The 19901-nt window shown below is 41.3% G+C and overlaps 3 protein-coding genes across 3 annotated transcripts in view; all 3 read right to left on the reverse strand.

Annotated features, from left to right (window-relative positions):
- LOC143753360 (uncharacterized) overlaps window positions 1–2274 on the reverse strand; it is a 43036-nt gene extending 40762 nt beyond the window's left edge. Inside the window, exons 1-6 of the mRNA XM_077245686.1 lie at window positions 2107–2274; window positions 1560–1591; window positions 1372–1469; window positions 1229–1254; window positions 1028–1049; window positions 80–107 (exon numbers count right to left, since the gene is read on the reverse strand). Coding sequence (XP_077101801.1) covers window positions 80–107; window positions 1028–1049; window positions 1229–1254; window positions 1372–1469; window positions 1560–1591; window positions 2107–2247 — 347 coding nt within the window. The 5' untranslated portion in view covers window positions 2248–2274. The remainder of the gene's footprint in view (window positions 1–79; window positions 108–1027; window positions 1050–1228; window positions 1255–1371; window positions 1470–1559; window positions 1592–2106) is intronic.
- A 96-nt stretch (window positions 2275–2370) lies between these two features.
- On the reverse strand, window positions 2371–9601 carry LOC143753361 (uncharacterized). The gene is made up of 23 exons (XM_077245687.1): window positions 9596–9601; window positions 9139–9315; window positions 8592–8623; window positions 8404–8501; window positions 8261–8286; window positions 8060–8081; window positions 7112–7139; window positions 6946–7021; window positions 6626–6784; window positions 6326–6537; window positions 6145–6233; window positions 5929–6047; window positions 5623–5796; window positions 5076–5107; window positions 4888–4985; window positions 4745–4770; window positions 4544–4565; window positions 3596–3623; window positions 3430–3505; window positions 3110–3268; window positions 2810–3021; window positions 2629–2717; window positions 2371–2531 (listed from the first exon to the last, which is right to left on the reverse strand). Exons 1-23 carry the CDS (start codon window positions 9599–9601, stop codon window positions 2371–2373), a joined length of 2121 nt encoding a protein of 706 aa, XP_077101802.1.
- Window positions 9602–10625: 1024 nt separating this feature from the next.
- Window positions 10626–16774, reverse strand: LOC143753359 (uncharacterized). Its single transcript, XM_077245685.1, has 21 exons — window positions 16671–16774; window positions 16279–16303; window positions 16018–16066; window positions 14578–14697; window positions 14320–14498; window positions 14097–14200; window positions 13883–13995; window positions 13552–13764; window positions 13320–13394; window positions 12907–13148; window positions 12726–12810; window positions 12483–12626; window positions 12167–12369; window positions 11963–12063; window positions 11772–11881; window positions 11413–11589; window positions 11271–11302; window positions 11087–11178; window positions 10876–10898; window positions 10757–10778; window positions 10626–10657 (listed from the first exon to the last, which is right to left on the reverse strand). The coding sequence occupies exons 1-21, from the start codon at window positions 16720–16722 to the stop codon at window positions 10626–10628; spliced, it is 2193 nt and encodes a 730-aa protein (XP_077101800.1). The 5' UTR covers window positions 16723–16774.
- Window positions 16775–19901: the final 3127 nt, after the last annotated feature.

A 19901-nucleotide genomic window follows, 5' to 3' on the forward strand; every position in this document is an offset into this window, starting at 1 on the left:
ATTACAATTTCATGAACACTTCCTGTGTCATAGATGATGTCACTGTGTCAGAGTGGAAAAAAAGAGTATTTGCTCGTACCTGTTGACTCCTGAACAAACTCTGGTAGCTGTTAAATTCATCAGAAAACATTGATTAGTGCAACTGGATTTTATTAGGATTCAGTATATTTGAATTACTTGAATTACAATGCGACAGTCAAAAAGATTAAAAGAAAGTAATAAAAGTAGAAAGTTAACTAACAAAACTTGTTCAGATTAGTTGACTGATTCATTATTTCTGTTTGACTATAAAGATACAGTGAGTCATTCCTAGGTTCCCAAATCCTATAATCCCTAGATATATAGAACAAATAATTACATGACAAAGGGTCCTATGTCCCGAGGGTTGGGGTTCAGCTAACTAAGGAACATGGAACCCTGGGAACATTAAGCCCTCGGAAAGTTGTACCCTGGGAAAATAGCTATGCTCCTGATCACTGCAGTAGGCGACGACTAGTGAGTGACACTGAGTCTGGAGTCTCGCTCAACACAGTTTGGTCAATAACTCTTTCTGAACATCCAATGCTGGGCAAATCTTTTTCTGATTCTCTCTAACATATTAATCACAAAATCTACTAGTCTTGTAAACTACTCGCATGACCTTTTTGAAAGGTAGAGATATTAATAAATGGATTTGATTATATATTTAAGCTATTTATCTGTTTCAGTTTACTTGTACAACAGGCTACTCGCAATTAGCGTTGTGTGGAGCCGAGAACTGAAGGTTTGTAGGTCCATATTGTATAGGTTCGTGTAGTTGTTATTGTTCCTTTGGATGGGCTCTAGGGCTGCCCATAGATCTGTACAGACAACAGCTGTCAATATAACACACTCAATAGGGAGGAAATCTAAGAAAAGCTGGGCTTAGTGCTTATGGATGTTGGCTAGTGGAATAATGCAGGTTCAGTTCATCACAGTGTTCATTCAGACTCGATTAGACACAAAGTAGTGAAGATCAGAAAAATGCAAGGTGTACAAATACACTCACCATTCACAGGTGTGATCAGACACTGCAACAGAGGAAAAAAGGTAGAACAAAATAAAAGACAAAATGTAAAACAAGTTTTTTTAAAAATCTCTGTATGGTTTGAGTTTTGTGAAAACATTTTAAAGAGTGAGGCATAGAGAGGATTCCTGTAGGACTGAAAGAGGTCCATAAGGAAAACTGTGTTAAAAAACAATCTCTTACTGTTGGAGGTTCAGGAAGTGAGCAGCCTGTAAATAAGACACACACATTTGATCATTAATTCCATCAGAAATACTGAGAAACATGCTGATCTTCTAGTGAAGTCAACAGTGAGAGATGATGACGACACAGAGACTGAGACTCACCTGGCACTGCTTTCTGCTTGAGTTCTCCAGTTGTGTGGAAGACCAGAGTCTGCATGTCTGACGGCAGGAAAGGTAGAGCCTGAAACAGCCTCTCAAAACTGAGAAAGAAAAAAAGGATTAGAGGAGATCTCAGCACAAGAGACACCAGAGACTCAATAACATGACAGGAGAGGCTGAAGTACACTTACATCAGTGTGAGGGAGCTGCACTGTATTACGGTCTGTGGAAACACAAACAGGCGTCAGTGTCTTCATCATATATCTGATTTATCAAACTCTGACTACAGCGTATTTAACCTACAATCACAACTCAGGCTGTTGTTTGGCTTGTTCTGATTCAGGGTCGTGTGACTCGAGTGTAACATTTAATTATCACAACATGTTTTCAAGAGTCTTTTGTCACCAGTTTTGAAAAGTCCTTTTGAATGTTGGATTAGACTGTAGGTCTCTTCCTCAAAACCTAATTTTCATTTGTAGAAAAATTAATTAAGGCGTCTACCCTGAATAAGGACCGTTAGATGAAAATTTTCACAAAATTTGCCTCATTGTATTCTGGAATTGTTTCATGAGACATATAATCCTGTTATAATATTGGATGAGTCCTCATAGTTTTGCGGTCTACTGTTTGGAAATGACTTCATCACAATCACACCCATGATGCCCAAAATTGCCATCTGGATGGTCATCTCACTACGGTTTGAAGCAGAGCCATTGAAAACATCCCAGTAAGTTTTACCGTCTGTGGGAGTAAGAGCAGGTTTTGAAGAACATCAGGAAGTCCCCGATCCACAGGAGACTGTAGCAGATGATCAAACACTCTATTGATGACATCATTCTGTTGAAGGCCAGGAAGACCATTAACCATCAGTCCAACCATCTGCACTGGAGACAGATTGTCCAGCGTCTCCAACTAAAGACACACGGAAGAACAAGGAAGCAACACTGAGTGGAAAAGTCCTACAGATAAACGTTTGATGTTGGAGGTTATTTAACCTTGTTGTCATCTTTGTTCTTTGATTATATCACATGTGAAGATTCTTACGGGATCAAATTGTGCGTTGATGGAGAGCAGTTCTTCGAGAGACACAAAGTGAACGAACGAACCAAAGTTCTTCAGCAGCCACTCAGTACTGTTGTTGGCACTCGACAGACAGCCCGCATCTGACACACAACACACACAGTAGAATCACCTTCATGAACTCCAGAACCTCTACATGAGTGACATTCTGCCTGAAACCACTGCAAACCTCCACCTCACCTGTTGCGTTTCTACTGAGGAAGGGCAAGATGAAAAACTCCACCATATTCCTTCCTTGCGTCTTATTGATAATCGGGAACTCTGCCAGACTGAGAAATGGTTGGAAATAATGTTGAACAAAGCATCTTATCAACTTATCAACGATAGTCTTGAGCTATTGTTGAGGAAATGTTTTTCTTACATGTGCTGGTAGGTTTGGCAGCTGAGGTTTTTGCTGCTAGTGCACAGCAGTAGGGATGGTGACACGAACGGTAACAACGGCTTCAGATATTGTCCCAACAACATGCTGATGAAAGTAACGTCACTCCATTGGTCAGGACTGATGCGCTCCAATCTCAGCTCCCCAATCACATCCAACACTTGGGACACGACATCGCCTCTGATTGGCTGAGACTGATGACGTAATGAGGAGGAATTATTGCCATATTCCCAGTCAATCTTCCAAGTAACAATAGAGCAGAGTTGTACAGGGCTTATTTACCATATTTGCTGCCGTGCTGGAAAAGATGCTGAGGGCTCCATCGAGAACATTGTTTGTTTTGGTGAAAAGCAACTTCCAGATCTCCTTGGAGTAACTGCTGCTGCTGGATAGTTGACACTTCAGAAGTCCAGCCAGGTTTTCAGCAGTGAAGCCTGTGAGCTACGAACACAAAGGATTTCATCAGTGGAGATCACAGTTCAGGAAATATCATGGTGATTCCAGAAACTGCTGCACATTTGCTCTCTGGAGGGACGTAGATTCCCAGAAAATCATCAATATCAGCTCCTTTTAACAGAGTTTTCTGCTTGTCGTCTTCTTACCGAAGAGCAAGCGTACTGTTGCAGGTCGATACTACAGGGGGCGCTCACGAGACCAGCGGACAGGAGAGTCTCATTACTGTGGAAGACATTACAATTTCATGAACACTTCCTGTGTCATAGATGATGTCACTGTGTCAGAGTGGAAAAAAAGAGTATTTGCTCGTACCTGTTGACTCCTGAACAAACTCTGGTAGCTGTTAAATTCATCAGAAAACATTGATTAGTGCAACTGGATTTTATTAGGATTCAGTATATTTGAATTACTTGAATTACAATGCGACAGTCAAAAAGATTAAAAGAAAGTAATAAAAGTAGAAAGTTAACTAACAAAACTTGTTCAGATTAGTTGACTGATTCATTATTTCTGTTTGACTATAAAGATACAGTGAGTCATTCCTAGGTTCCCAAATCCTATAATCCCTAGATATATAGAACAAATAATTACATGACAAAGGGTCCTATGTCCCGAGGGTTGGGGTTCAGCTAACTAAGGAACATGGAACCCTGGGAACATTAAGCCCTCGGAAAGTTGTACCCTGGGAAAATAGCTATGCTCCTGATCACTGCAGTAGGCGACGACTAGTGAGTGACACTGAGTCTGGAGTCTCGCTCAACACAGTTTGGTCAATAACTCTTTCTGAACATCCAATGCTGGGCAAATCTTTTTCTGATTCTCTCTAACATATTAATCACAAAATCTACTAGTCTTGTAAACTACTCGCATGACCTTTTTGAAAGGTAGAGATATTAATAAATGGATTTGATTATATATTTAAGCTATTTATCTGTTTCAGTTTACTTGTACAACAGGCTACTCGCAATTAGCGTTGTGTGGAGCCGAGAACTGAAGGTTTGTAGGTCCATATTGTATAGGTTCGTGTAGTTGTTATTGTTCCTTTGGATGGGCTCTAGGGCTGCCCATAGATCTGTACGGACAACAGCTGTCAATATAACACACTCAATAGGGAGGAAATCTAAGAAAAGCTGGGCTTAGTGCTTATGGATGTTGGCTAGTGGAATAATGCAGGTTCAGTTCATCACAGTGTTCATTCAGACTCGATTAGACACAAAGTAGTGAAGATCAGAAAAATGCAAGGTGTACAAATACACTCACCATTCACAGGTGTGATCAGACACTGCAACAGAGGAAAAAAGGTAGAACAAAATAAAAGACAAAATGTAAAACAAGTTTTTTTAAAAATCTCTGTATGGTTTGAGTTTTGTGAAAACATTTTAAAGAGTGAGGCATAGAGAGGATTCCTGTAGGACTGAAAGAGGTCCATAAGGAAAACTGTGTTAAAAAACAATCTCTTACTGTTGGAGGTTCAGGAAGTGAGCAGCCTGTAAATAAGACACACACATTTGATCATTAATTCCATCAGAAATACTGAGAAACATGCTGATATTCTAGTGAAGTCAACAGTGAGAGATGATGACGACACAGAGACTGAGACTCACCTGGCACTGCTTTCTGCTTGAGTTCTCCAGTTGTGTGGAAGACCAGAGTCTGCATGTCTGACGGCAGGAAAGGTAGAGCCTGAAACAGCCTCTCAAAACTGAGAAAGAAAAAAAGGATTAGAGGAGATCTCAGCACAAGAGACACCAGAGACTCAATAACATGACAGGAGAGGCTGAAGTACACTTACATCAGTGTGAGGGAGCTGCACTGTATTACGGTCTGTGGAAACGCAAACAGGCGTCAGTGTCTTCATCATATATCTGATTCATCAAACTCTGACTACAGCGTATTTAACCTACAATCACAACTCAGTCTGTTGTTTGGGTTGTTCTGATTCAGGGTCGTGTGACTCGTGTGTAACATTTAATTATCACAACATGTTTTCAAGAGTCTTTTGTCACCAGTTTTGAAAAGTCCTTTTGAATGTTGGATTAGACTGTAGGTCTCTTCCTCAAAACCTAATTTTCATTTGTAGAAAAATTAATTAAGGCGTCTACCCTGAATAAGGTCCGTTAGATGAAAATTTTCACAAAATTTGCCTCATTGTATTCTGGAATTGTTTCATGAGACATATAATCCTGTTATAATATTGGATGAGTCCTCATAGTTTTGCGGTCTACTGTTTGGAAATGACTTCATCACAATCACACCCATGATGCCCAAAATTGCCATCTGGATGGTCATCTCACTACGGTTTGAAGCAGAGCCATTGAAAACATCCCAGTAAGTTTTACCGTCTGTGGGAGTAAGAGCAGGTTTTGAAGAACATCAGGAAGTCCCCGATCCACAGGAGACTGTAGCAGATGATCAAACACTCTATTGATGACATCATTCTGTTGAAGGCCAGGAAGACCATTAACCATCAGTCCAACCATCTGCACTGGAGACAGATTGTCCAGCGTCTCCAACTAAAGACACACGGAAGAACAAGGAAGCAACACTGAGTGGAAAAGTCCTACAGATAAACGTTTGATGTTGGAGGTTATTTAACCTTCTTGTCATCTTTGTTCTTTGATTATATCACATGTGAAGATTCTTACGGGATCAAATTGTGCGTTGATGGAGAGCAGTTCTTCGAGAGACACAAAGTGAACGAACGAACCAAAGTTCTTCAGCAGCCACTCAGTACTGTTGTTGGCACTCGACAGACAGCCCGCATCTGACACACAACACACACAGTAGAATCACCTTCATGAACTCCAGAACCTCTACATGAGTGACATTCTGCCTGAAACCACTGCAAACCTCCACCTCACCTGTTGTGTTTCTACTGAGGAAGGGCAAGATGAAAAACTCCACCATGTTCCTTCCTTGCGTCTTATTGATAATCGGGAACTCTGCCAGACTGAGAAATGGTTGGAAATAATGTTGAACAAAGCATCTTATCAACTTATCAACGATAGTCTTGAGCTATTGTTGAGGAAATGTTTTTCTTACATGTGCTGGTAGGTTTGGCAGCTGAGGTTTTTGCTGCTAGTGCACAGCAGTAGGGATGGTGACACGAACGGTAACAACGGCTTCAGATATTGACCCAAAAACATGCTGATGAAAGTAACGTCACTCCATTGGTCAGGACTGATGCGCTCCAATCTCAGCTCCCCAATCACATCCAGCACTTGGGACACGACATCGCCTCTGATTGGCTGAGACTGATGATGTAATGAGGAGGAATTATTGCCATATTCCCAGTCAATCTTCCAAGTAACAATAGAGCAGAGTTGTACAAGGCTTATTTACCATATTTGCTGCCATGCTGGAAAAGATGCTGAGGGCTCCATCGAGAACATTGTTTGTTTTGGTGAAAAGCAACTTCCAGATCTCCTTGGAGTAACTGCTGCTGCTGGATAGTTGACACTTCAGAAGTCCAGCCAGGTTTTCAGCAGTGAAGCCTGTGAGCTACGAACACAAAGGATTTCATCAGTGGAGATCACAGTTCAGGAAATATCATGGTGATTCCAGAAACTGCTGCACATTTGCTCTCTGGAGGGACGTAGATTCCCAGAAAATCATCAATATCAGCTCCTTTTAACAGAGTTTTCTGCTTGTCGTCTTCTTACCGAAGAGCAAGCGTACTGTTGCAGGTCGATACTACAGGGGGCGCTCACGAGACCAGCGGACAGGAGAGTCTCATTACTGTGGAAGACATTACAATTTCATGAACACTTCCTGTGTCATAGATGATGTCACTGTGTCAGAGTGGAAAAAAAGAGTATTTGCTCGTACCTGTTGACTCCTGAACAAACTCTGGTAGCTGTTAAATTCATCAGAAAACATTGATTAGTGCAACTGGATTTTATTAGGATTCAGTATATTTGAATTACTTGAATTACAATGCGACAGTCAAAAAGATTAAAAGAAAGTAATAAAAGTAGAAAGTTAACTAACAAAACTTGTTCAGATTAGTTGACTGATTCATTATTTCTGTTTGACTATAAAGATACAGTGAGTCATTCCTAGGTTCCCAAATCCTATAATCCCTAGATATATAGAACAAATAATTACATGACAAAGGGTCCTATGTCCCGAGGGTTGGGGTTCAGCTAACTAAGGAACATGGAACCCTGGGAACATTAAGCCCTCGGAAAGTTGTACCCTGGGAAAATAGCTATGCTCCTGATCACTGCAGTAGGCGACGACTAGTGAGTGACACTGAGTCTGGAGTCTCGCTCAACACAGTTTGGTCAATAACTCTTTCTGGACATCCAATGCTGGGCAAATCTTTTTTTGATTCTCTCTAACATATAAATCACAAAATCTACTAGTCTTGTAAACTACTCGCATGACCTTTTTGAAAGGTAGAGACATTAATAAATGGATTTGATTATATATTTAAGCTATTTATCTGTTTCAGTTTACTTGTACAACAGGCTACTCGCAATTAGCGTTGTGTGGAGCCGAGAACTGAAGGTTTGTAGGTCCATATTGTATAGGTTTGTGTAGTTATTATTGTTCCTTTGGATGGGCTCTAGGGCTGCCCATAGATCTGTACAGACAACAGCTGTCAATATAACACACTCAATAGGGAGGAAATCTAAGAAAAGCTGGGCTTAGTGCTTATGGATGTTGGCTAGTGGAATAATGCAGGTTCAGTTCATCACAGTGTTCATTCAGACTCGATTAGACACAAAGTAGTGAAGATCAGAAAAATGCAAGGTGTACAAATACACTCACCATTCACAGGTGTGATCAGACACTGAAACAGAGGAAAAAAGGTAGAACAAATTAAAAGACAAAATGTAAAAAGTTTTTATTTTTTAATTTCTGTATGGTTTGAGTTTTGTGAAAACATTTTAAAGAGTGAGGCATAGAGAGGATTCCTGTAGGACTGAAAGAGGTCCATAAGGAAAACTGTGTTAAAAAACAATCTCTTACTGTTGGAGGTTCAGGAAGTGAGCAGCCTGTAAATAAGACACACACATCTGATCATTAATTCCATCAGAAATACTGAGAAACATGCTGATCTTCTAGTGAAGTCAACAGTGAGAGATGATGACGACACAGAGACTGAGACTCACCTGGCACTGCTTTCTGCTTGAGTTCTCCAGTTGTGTGGAAGACCAGAGTCTGCATGTCTGACGGCAGGAAAGGTAGAGCCTGAAACAGCCTCTCAAAACTGAGAAAGAAAAAAAGGATTAGAGGAGATCTCAGCACAAGAGACACCAGAGACTCAATAACATGACAGGAGAGGCTGAAGTACACTTACATCAGTGTGAGGGAGCTGCACTGTATTACGGTCTGTGGAAACACAAACAGGCGTCAGTGTCTTCATCATATATCTGATTCATCAAACTCTGACTACAGCGTATTTAACCTACAATCACAACTCAGTCTGTTGTTTGGGTTGTTCTGATTCAGGGTCGTGTGACTCGTGTGTATCGTTTAATTATCACAACATGTTTTCAAGAGTCTTTTGTAACCAGTTTTTAAAAGTCCTTTTGAATGTTGGATTAGACTGTAGGTCTCTTCCACAAAACCACATTTTCATTTGTAGAAAAATAAAATAAGGCGTCTACCCTGAATAAGGTCCGTTAGATGAAAATTTTCACAAAATTTGCCTCATTATATTCTGGGATTGTTTAATGAGACACATAGTTCTGTTATAATATTGGATGAGTTCCCATAATTTCACTGTCTACTGTTTGGAAATGACTTCTTCACAATCACACCCATGATGCCCAAAATTGCCATCTGGATGGTCATCTCAGTACGGTTTGAAGCAGAGCCATTGAAAACATCCGAGTAAGTTTTACCGTCTGTGGGAGGAAGCGCAGGTTTTGAAGAACATCAGGAAGTCCTCGATCCACAGGAGACACTAGCAGATGATCAAACACTCTATTGATGATGACTTCTTTCTGTGGAAGACCAGGTAGATCTACAACCATCAGTCCAACCATCTGCGCTGGAGACAGATTGTCCAGCGTCTCCAACTAAAGACACACGGAAGAACAAGGAAGCAACACTGAGTGGAAAAGTCCTACAGATAAACGTTTGATGTTGGAGGTTATTTAACCTTCTTGTCATCTTTGTTCTTTGATTATATCACATGTGAAGATTCTTACGGGATCAAATTGCACGTTGATGGAGAGCAGTTCTTCGAGAGACACAAAGTGAATGAACGAACCAAAGTTCTTCAGCAGCCACTCAGTACTGTTGTTGGCACTCGACAGACAGCCCGCATCTGACACACAACACACACAGTAGAATCACCTTCATGAACTCCAGAACCTCTACATGAGTGACATTCTGCCTGAAACCACTGCAAACCTCCACCTCACCTGTTGTGTTTCTACTGAGGAAGGGCAAGATGAAAAACTCCACCATGTTCCTTCCTTGCGTCTTATTGATAATCGGGAACTCTGCCAGACTGAGAAATGGTTGGAAATAATGTTGAACAAAGCATCTTATCAACTTATCAACGATAGTCTTGAGCTATTGTTGAGGAAATGTTTTTCTTACATGTGCTGGTAGGTTTGGCAGCTGAGGTTTTTGCTGCTAGTGCACAGCAGTAGGGATGGTGACACGAATGGTAACAACGGCTTCAGATATTGACCCAACAACATGCTGATGAAAGTAACGTCACTCCATTGGTCAGGACTGATGCTCTCCAATCTCAGCTCCCCAATCACATCCAGCACTTGGAACACGACATCGCCTCTGATTGGCTGAGACTGATGATGTAATGAGGAGGAATTATTGTCATAATCCCAGTCAATCTTCCAGGTAACAATAGAGCAGAGTTGTACAAGGCTTATTTACCATATTTGCTGCCATGGTGGAAAAGATGCTGAGGGCTCCATCGAGAACATTGTTTGTTTTGGTGAAAAGCAACTTCCAGATCTCCTTGGAGTAACTGCTGCTGCTGGATAGTTGACACTTCAGAAGTCCAGCCAGGTTTTCAGCAGTGAAGCCTGTGAGCTACGAACACAAAGGATTTCATCAGTGGAGATCACAGTTCAGGAAATATCATGGTGATTCCAGAAACTGCTGCACATTTGCTCTCTGGAGGGACGTAGATTCCCAGAAAATCATCAATATCAGCTCCTTTTAACAGAGTTTTCTGCTTGTCGTCTTCTTACCGAAGAGCAAGCGTACTGTTGCAGGTCGATACTACAGGGGGCGCTCACGAGACCAGCGGACAGGAGAGTCTCATTACTATGGGGTAGATAAACTCTTCTCATGAACTTGATTTACATGACATGAATTGTATTTTCATTTAGTAAAAAGTCTAAAATGAACACTACCTGCTGATTCCATAACAAATGTTGGTTTCTGTAAATGTAAAAGAAAAGGAAATTGAGAAAAACAGATAATAACAGATATATATATATATATATTTTATAGTAATTTACAGCTTAATATTTCACTCACCATTGAATGGTGTTGAAATACACTGCAAAAGATATGACCACAAAACAATGATAGATTATGAATCACTTTTCATGTTTGTGTAAATATCAACCAATGAGATTAAAACTTGTGTTTCTTACCGTAACAAGTGGAGGAAAACAGCCTGTTAAAAAACACAACAGTAAAATTTTTAAAATGTTGTTTAGAAATAGGTGTGTCTGTGAATGCTGTAGGAATGGTGTGTGTCTTGAATCCTAACTATACTTTAGAAACTAAAATGTTGAAAAACCTCCTTAATATTTGAAAAAATATTGAGTTATTCTGCCATAATTAAAAAAACATTGTACGCACCAGGAGGTGCCATCTTTTCCAGCTGATTCACGTTGTCCTTGATGGGTTGCATCATGTGTGGAGGAACCTCAGCTTCATGCAGCCTCTGAACTCTGAGAGAAAGAGCAACTGTGTGAAACTGGGTCTCAACAGAAACAATTCAGTAACAGTTGTAGAAACATGTGAGCTTATGTATATTACTTACATCTGCTGGTGTGATGAGCACTCCAAACCCATCTGATATAAAAAAAATAACAAAAACAGGAAACAATTCAACTAACACCAAACCTTTTATATGTACTGCAATCTTTCCACAGATAGACAGTCTTTGGCAGAGATGGTCTTACCTCGCCAGCAAGTATGATGAGATATTTGAGCATCTCCAGTAGACCACGGTCTTCAGGAGAAACCAAGATATGATCAAATACAATGTTTATGATGACGCTTTTCTCTGGGAGACCTGCAAAATCCTCAACTATCAGTTCAGCTGTCTGTCTGGGGGAAAGAACCACCAGTGCATCTATCTGAAATACACAAAGAAAAGATTTTATTTACCAGACAAGCATTGAAGTACAGATCATGCATAAAAAAATGCAGAAATACAGTTCATCAATCACATAGAGTTGAATCTTTCTGTTGCAGAAACATAATAAAACAAGTTGAAATACAGTAGATGTTCTTGACAGTGGGAATGTGTGTAACTCACAGCGTTGAAGTCTTGGTTCAGCTGGTACATTTCCCTCAATGTTGCAAACTGTGAAAACTTGCCAAGATTCAGAGTAACCCAGATGCTGCTGTTCTCAGCAGGGCAGCCCCCTGAAAACATGTTGATAACATATTGTTATATATTGATTGATAGATTGATGGATGAACAGATGGATGAATGGACAGACGTACCTGAAACATTTTGTCGGCTCAGGAAGGAGAAGATGAAATACTTATAAACATTCTGGCCTCCTTCTGACATCAGGAACATGTTGTCACTGAGCTCTGAAATACTGAAAGTGATGAATGAAAGACAGGTGAGAGTGGAGGTCAGTTAAGAATAGAGGACTTCAAATGAGATCAATGTTTAGGTGAGAATGAGTGCCATGGACTTACAGTATCTGGAAGGTTTGGCAGCTGAACTCTTTGTGACTGAGGCACGTGAGATATTCTGGAGTTAGCGTGGAGAGCAGAGGCTTTAACTTGACCTGGAACCATAATCTAACAAACGACTCATCCTGCAAGTTGCTCATCGTGAAGGTGTCATCAACGATTTGGTCCAGGATGTCACTGAAGGGGGAACTCTGGGAACTGAAGTTCTAGGATTGTGGCAAGAAGCAACATGCAAGCAGAAATTAGGCTTAAACAATGCTCCTCCTTAAGAGCACTGACTGGTTTATACACGACTGATGTGAAATCTGGTGGTTCTTACAGTCATGGAGAGCTGCTGCAGTAGAGCGTTGAGGCTCTGGGAGAGATGCAGGAGAACATTCAAGAGCGTCTCCTCATTGAGCGTGAGGTTTGATCGAGCTGCACAGTGCAGGACAGTGGCCACATGTTCCACCAAGTCAGTCAGCTAGAGAGACATATACACACATTGTGTGAGATGCAATATGAAAACATATTTTCATCCCAGCAGAGAAGATACTTGGAATAATAAATTCTTTCAGCTTACCCCACATGTTCTATTATCAATAATGACTCTGCAGATGTCCTGACTTTCATTCTGGGCTCCAGATCCCATCCCTGTCTCGATGTAGCTAAAGAAAAGACCCCAAACCACATCAGAATGTTCTCATTACTCTATGAGAGGTGGTTTGTGGATAACTAAGACAACTCTAGCATGGAAAACTCACAACTGTTTATGGAAGACAGCCGTGAGGTTGGGGTGGATTTCTATCTGGTTGTCAGGAAGGAATCGCCGGAGCACAGGAGAAACCACATGTGTGAACCAGTCGTTAACGTTCATGGGGTCAAAAGTAACCAGGTCCACCTGCTCTTGGGTGGAATTCTGCTTGAAAGGAGCGGCGATCTCGGCGAGTGTCAGGTTTATCACGGCCTGCAAAAGTGTGGCGCTCCGCATGCCGCTCAAGTTTTGCTTCAGGAGGAGAGCAGATATAGACAGAAGAATTCCAAACTCAGGACATTGTGTTTAGGTTTGTAATGCTTTACTGAATGTGTGTGTGTGTGTGTGTGTGTGTGTGTGTGTGTGTGTGTGTGTGTGTGTGTGTGTGTGTGTGTGTGTGTGTGTGTGTGTGTGTGTCGTTACCTGCTGTGTCAAGGACACAAATTCTCTCACAAAACTCCCGACAGGTCTAAATGCCGTCATGAAACCATTCAGTGCCTGTAACCACACATCAGATATTCTAAATTAATCATTCAATATCTCAATAGATCAGCATATTTGGGTCACTTTACTAGTTAAACATCTAGTGCTTTTAAAGTACTGCAACAGATTTATTCATCTACATCCATGAGACTGTGATTGATGTCTTTCTTGCCTGTCCCAGGGGGTCTTGTGGTGAAGAGGATGGAACAGTGCTCATATAATATGTTTTGCTGTTATTTGAAGTCCAAGGATCCTCAGAGGGCATCAGAGAGGATTGCAGACTCTGAAACACCAGGCCAAGGGAGCTGTCAGTCAAGCCCACCACCTCTGGATGAAGGAGAAGCTCTGCCTTCTGTTCTGGACTCAAGAGATGCAAAACCTCCAGCTGGAAAGACAGGGAAGAACCTCAGAATATCTCCAGGCCATCGACATAGTATTGAAGTGAAATGGGGCAATCAAATGACCCTCAGGAGAGCATCAGATGCAGGAGGGAGTGTTCCTACCCCGCTGAAGAGCATGTTGATGGACGTGAAGTCTCGCACTTGAGCCACGACAGCGAACGAGCCAAAGTTTTTCATCAGCCAGTCTTCAGTGCTGTCCTCTGGATCTACACAACCTACAACAACATACAACCAAACATGGGCAAAACCTTCACAGAACAAAAACAACATGACCTGACGAACAACTCTTTATCCTAACGTAGAAGTGTTACAGTACCTGAGGATGTGTTCCTAGAGAGGAATGGGTACATGAAGAAAGAATAGATCCACTTCTGTCTCCCTGGATCCAGACCGGAGAAATGCTGACTCAACTCCTTGACACTAAATACACACAACAATACACACACAGACACCAGAACCCACAAACAGTCATTTACACACACGTGCACAATGAAATGAAGTCATTAGTTGCATTCCATTAGTGCTCATGTGTGTCGTACACAGTCTGGTAGGCGCTGCAGCTGAAGTTCCTGTTGCTGAGACATGTGAGGAAGTTTCTGGAGATGGTCGACAGCAGAGGAGTGAGCTTGATGTCCAGCCACGCTCGGATCATGTGATCCTCGTTCCAGCTGACACCTCCCGACAGATCCAAGACTGGAACCCCGGTCACACTGGAGCGCTGTGAGACAGACCGTGTCACAGCAGAACCACAGCAGTGAAGGCTCATGGGATATGTGTGTCTGTGTGTTCTGGCGTACCATGAATGAGTAGACATCCAGAGCAGCGCTGATGAGGCCCTTCAGATTCATGATGTGGTCTGCGTCAGGCTCTGATGGGACGCCGGCACACGTCAGGAATCTCTGTGTGGGACCGTCCATCTGAGGCGACAGAAACAGTAATGATTGAGAACATGAGTTTAGAACAGTTCAGTTCTCGATAACACTGATGACGTGGACAGGATTTCTTTAAGACTGTTGCTATCTTCCCCAAGGTGTGTACACCTCTATTGTTGTTCAATCAGCTACTGTGTTACAGAGAAAGCTGTCTTTCCATCAGAGCGACGGTCTCATCGAGGACTACATGGGACACTGTTGTGCTGGTTTATATAGTCCACCAGGAAACAAAGTTCCCAGTTGCAACAACAAGCAATTTTGATGAAGAACTAGTGCTCCATTTTTCTTGTGGCTGCTCATTTCTAGTTTATGTGCATGAGGAGAACAGCACTTTCCACTCCAGGGAAAGCTAGTCCAAGAGGAGGAAGGCATCAAGTCCTTCCAGAGTCCCAGGGATGACCATGTGGCGGTTGTCTCTGGCAGTCCCTGTCCTGATCCCTGTAATTATTTATCCCTGCCCTGGTTCCGTGTGTTTCCTACTCTGCCTGTGGTGACCACACGATCTCCGAAGCCAAGGGTTCCTGTCACGACCCACTGGGTTCATGTTTCTGGCCGCTAAGCTCTGGCCTGTCTCAGGGCTTGAACACAGACATAAATCATCTCAGCTGACTAACCGGAGGACTAAAGCTCGTGGTTATCTATGCACTCAATATTCCTCTTGGTTTGGGCTCAAAGGCCCTCAGTCTCATGCCTTCTCGGATTTCCCTTTATATCATACTGTACCAAATTCAACAGAATCTGTAATTCATGTTTCATATATTGCTGACATGTTGGACAGGAGTAGCTACTCTAGATGGGTTTAAAGTCTATAACACGTTCCATAGACTTTCCCTAGTGACTGTTAGGGTTGGTGAGGTTTCAGTCTTGTTTTTGTCTAGGGCACCTTTATTTTAAAAGAGTCATCATGTTCCCTTTGGTTTCATGTTTCTGTCTGGAGTTTTGTTGTCTAATCAGTCTGATTGTGTCTATCTCCAGTGTTTGTCTGTTCTTACATGTATCTTGTTGATGGTTTTGGTGAGTTTTTGTAGATCCTCTGAGATCCTTGATTCTTTGATTGAGTCATTTTAGTTATTTTAATGTTAGAAATCTGCAGTTGAGTTTAATATGTTGCTTTGTTCATGTTACATAACTGCTTAGTTCATGGTGAGATAGTGTGTTTAGCTGCTGACTTACCAAAACAAACAAAATTCTCTAACAAGGAACAATCTAAAAATAGATTGTGTGTGTGTGTGTGTGTGTGTGTGTGTGTGTGTGTGTGTGTGTGTGTGTGTGTGTGTGTGTGTGTGTGTGTGTGTGTGAACTCACATCAGTGCATTGTTCTGCTGTAAGTCCTCCACTCGCTCCACAGGTTTTACTGTGAATAATGATAAGGAGGTTAACAGAAAGAAATGGGAGAGTGAATGAAAAGTGAGCGATAGGTCACCGTGATTAACAAAAGCAAGAAATGTTAAAGTCATTTCACAACATCAACATAAAACACAGGAAAGACTGCATTCTGGATGGGTTCTTTTGTCCCAAAAGTTTCTATAGGTTATATAATGGGCAGATTTGAAGAGTTTCACTCACGTCTGCACTGCTGAACTTATGCTGGCTGAAAACAGAAAGACAGACAGAGAGATCATGTACAGTTCAGCTGGTCATCATGGTAAACTACAGTCGGATGGAGAGATCACTGCATCTGACCTGCATTTCACATGCCTACTGTAATATTAATACAAGTAATATTGAGTCTGTATGATTTTACTCTGTGAGAAGAAAGAGAGCTATAGAGGAAGTGACTTGACTGAGAAAATTCAACATTCATTATACATAAATATTTGAATGACACCATTGGCCAATCACAATCAAGTCATCCTGTACATTTTATAACGCAGTCATGACATGAACATTATGCATCTCTTTAATTAGTGTGTCGTTTTAATCAATCAGTAAATCATAAATTATGATTGTGGACTCACCGAAAGCCATCACTCCCACATACAGGAGTGGGAAAATAAGAGGCGTTCTCATGAGGACAGTTCTTCTTCTCTTAAGACGTTCATGTGAAATATATTAAACTCTGAGAGAAACAAACAAAGTGATAGATTAATGTAACGCTCATTACTGACCCTCAAATGATTGCTGAATTTAATTACTGAAGACAAGAGTTTCATTAGTCATCACAATCATGAAAGATTTTACAGGTATTTGAAGGGACAACAACAACAAACAACCCTGAACTGACACACACACACACACACACACACACACACACACACACACACACACACACACACACACACACACACACACACACACACACACACACACACACACGGTATATTAATGGATACAGTCCCTGTCAAAGTTTGAAACATTTAAAAAAAATGTTTCTGAAAGAGTCTCTTCTGCTCACCAAATTGATCAAAATATCAATAAAAACAGTGAAATATTATTACAATGTAAAACTAACAACTCTATATGCTCATATTAACTCTGACATGCTGATTTGATACTCAAGAAACATTTATGATTATTAACAATGTTGAAAACAGTTTTTGCTATTTGACATTTTTCTGGAATTTTTTCTCTTTTAATTATTTTAACTGTTTTAATTGTTTCTTGCTTTTTTTGTGATTATTTTAATTCCTTTCTGTGTAAAGCCATATTGTGAATTACCATAGTGTATGAAATATATAAATATTAAATAAATATAAATAAACTTGCCTTGCCTAGGAAACAATGACATCATTCATACATTTGTGGTAAGATAAAAAAGGGGGGAGAAATTAATATTATACTAATACATATATTAGTTAATAATTAAACCTTCTAAGAATCAAAGAATCTTGAAAAATAAAATGTATGAGGGTTTCCAAAAAAAAACAAAAAATAGAAGCAGCTCAACTGTGTTCAACACTGATAATAATCATAAATGTGTATTGATCATCAAATCATCATATTATAGTGATTTCTGAAGGATCATGTGACACTGAAGACTGGAGCTGTGTGTGTTGTGTGTGTTGTAATCTGGGGCTGTGTGTGTTGTGTGTGTTGTAATCTGGAGCTGTGTGTGTTGTGTGTGTTGTAATCTGGAGCTGTGTGTGTTGTGTGTGTTGTAATCTGGAGCTGTGTGTGTTGTGTGTGTTGTAATCTGGAGCTGTGTGTGTTGTGTGTGTTGTAATCTGGAGCTGTGTGTTGTGTGTGTTGTAATCTGGAGCTGTGTGTGTTGTGTGTGTTGTAATCTGGAGCTGTGTGTGTTGTGTGTGTTGTAATCTGGAGCTGTGTGTGTTGTGTGTGTTGTAATCTGGAGCTGTGTGTGTTGTGTGTGTTGTAATCTGGAGCTGTGTGTGTTGTGTGTGTTGTAATCTGGAGCTGTGTGTGTTGTGTGTGTTGTAATCTGGAGCTGTGTGTGTTGTGTGTGTTGTAATCTGGAGCTGTGTGTGTTGTGTGTGTTGTAATCTGGAGCTGTGTGTGTTGTGTGTGTTGTAATCTGGAGCTGTGTGTGTTGTGTGTGTTGTAATCTGGAGCTGTGTGTGTTGTGTGTGTTATAATCTGGAGCTGTGTGTGTTGTGTGTGTTGTAATCTGGAGCTGTGTGTGTTGTGTGTGTTGTAATCTGGAGCTGTGTGTGTTGTGTGTGTTGTAATCTGGAGCTGTGTGTGTTGTGTGTGTTGTAATATGGAGCTGTGTGTGTTGTGTGTGTTGTAATCTGGAGCTGTGTGTGTTGTGTGTGTTGTAATCTGGAGCTGTGTGTGTTGTGTGTGTTGTAATCTGGAGCTGTGTGTGTTGTGTGTGTTGTAATCTGGAGCTGTGTGTGTTGTGTGTGTTGTAATCTGGAGTTGTGTGTGTTGTAATCTGGAGCTGTGTGTGTTGTGTGTGTTATAATCTGGAACTGTGTGTGTTGTGTGTGTTGTAATCTGGAGCTGTGTGTGTTGTGTGTGTTGTAATCTGGGGCTGTGTGTGTTGTGTGTGTTGTAATCTGGAGCTGTGTGTGTGTTATAATCTGGAGCTGTGTGTATTGTGTGTGTTGTAATCTGGAGCTGTGTGTGTTGTGTGTGTTGTAATCTGGAGCTGTGTGTGTTGTGTGTGTTGTAATCTGGAGCTGTGTGTGTTGTAATCTGGAGCTGTGTGTGTTGTGTGTGTTGTAATCTGGAGCTGTGTGTGTTGTGTGTGTTGTAATCTGGAGCTGTGTGTGTTGTGTGTGTTGTAATCTGGAGCTGTGTGTGTTGTGTGTGTTGTAATCTGGAGCTGTGTGTGTTGTAATCTGGAGCTGTGTGTGTTGTGTGTGTTGTAATCTGGGGCTGTGTGTGTTGTGTGTGTTGTAATCTGGAGCTGTGTGTGTTGTGTGTGTTGTAATCTGGAGCTGTGTGTGTTGTGTGTGTTGTAATCTGGAGCTGTGTGTGTTGTGTGTGTTGTAATCTGGAGCTGTGTGTGTTGTGTGTGTTGTAATCTGGAGCTGTGTGTGTTGTGTGTGTTGTAATCTGGAGCTGTGTGTGTTGTGTGTGTTATAATCTGGAGCTGTGTGTGTTGTGTGTGTTGTAATCTGGAGCTGTGTGTGTTGTGTGTGTTGTAATCTGGAGCTGTGTGTGTTGTGTGTTGTGTGTGTTGTGTTTGTTGTAATCTGGAGCTGTGTGTGTTGTGTGTGTTGTAATCTGGAGCTGTGTGTGTTGTAATCTGGAGCTGTGTGTGTTGTGTTTGTTGTAATCTGGAGCTGTGTGTGTTGTGTGTGTTGTAATCTGGAGCTGTGTGTGTTGTGTTTGTTGTAATCTGGAGCTGTGTGTGTTGTGTGTGTTGTAATCTGGAGCTGTGTGTGTTGTAATCTGGAGCTGTGTGTGTTGTGTGTGTTGCAATCTGGAGCTGTGTGTGTTGTGTGTGTTGTAATCTGGAGCTGTGTGTGTTGTGTGTGTTGTAATCTGGAGCTGTATGTGTTGTGTGTGTTGTAATCTGGAGCTGTGTGTGTTGTGTGTGTTATAATCTGGAGCTGTGTGTGTTGTGTGTGTTGTAATCTGGAGCTGTGTGTGTTGTGTGTGTTGTAATCTGGAGCTGTGTGTGTTGTGTGTGTTGTAATCTGGAGCTGTGTGTGTTGTGTGTGTTGTAATCTGGGGCTGTGTGTGTTGTGTGTGTTGTAATCTGGAGCTGTGTGTGTTGTGTGTGTTGTAATCTGGAGCTGTGTGTGTTGTGTGTGTTGTAATCTGGAGCTGTGTGTGTT

The sequence above is a fragment of the Siphateles boraxobius genome, unplaced genomic scaffold (assembly GCF_051911475.1).
Source record: "Siphateles boraxobius isolate OS27281-9 unplaced genomic scaffold, OSU_SipBor_1 279, whole genome shotgun sequence".
Lineage (NCBI taxonomy): Eukaryota > Metazoa > Chordata > Actinopteri > Cypriniformes > Leuciscidae > Siphateles > Siphateles boraxobius.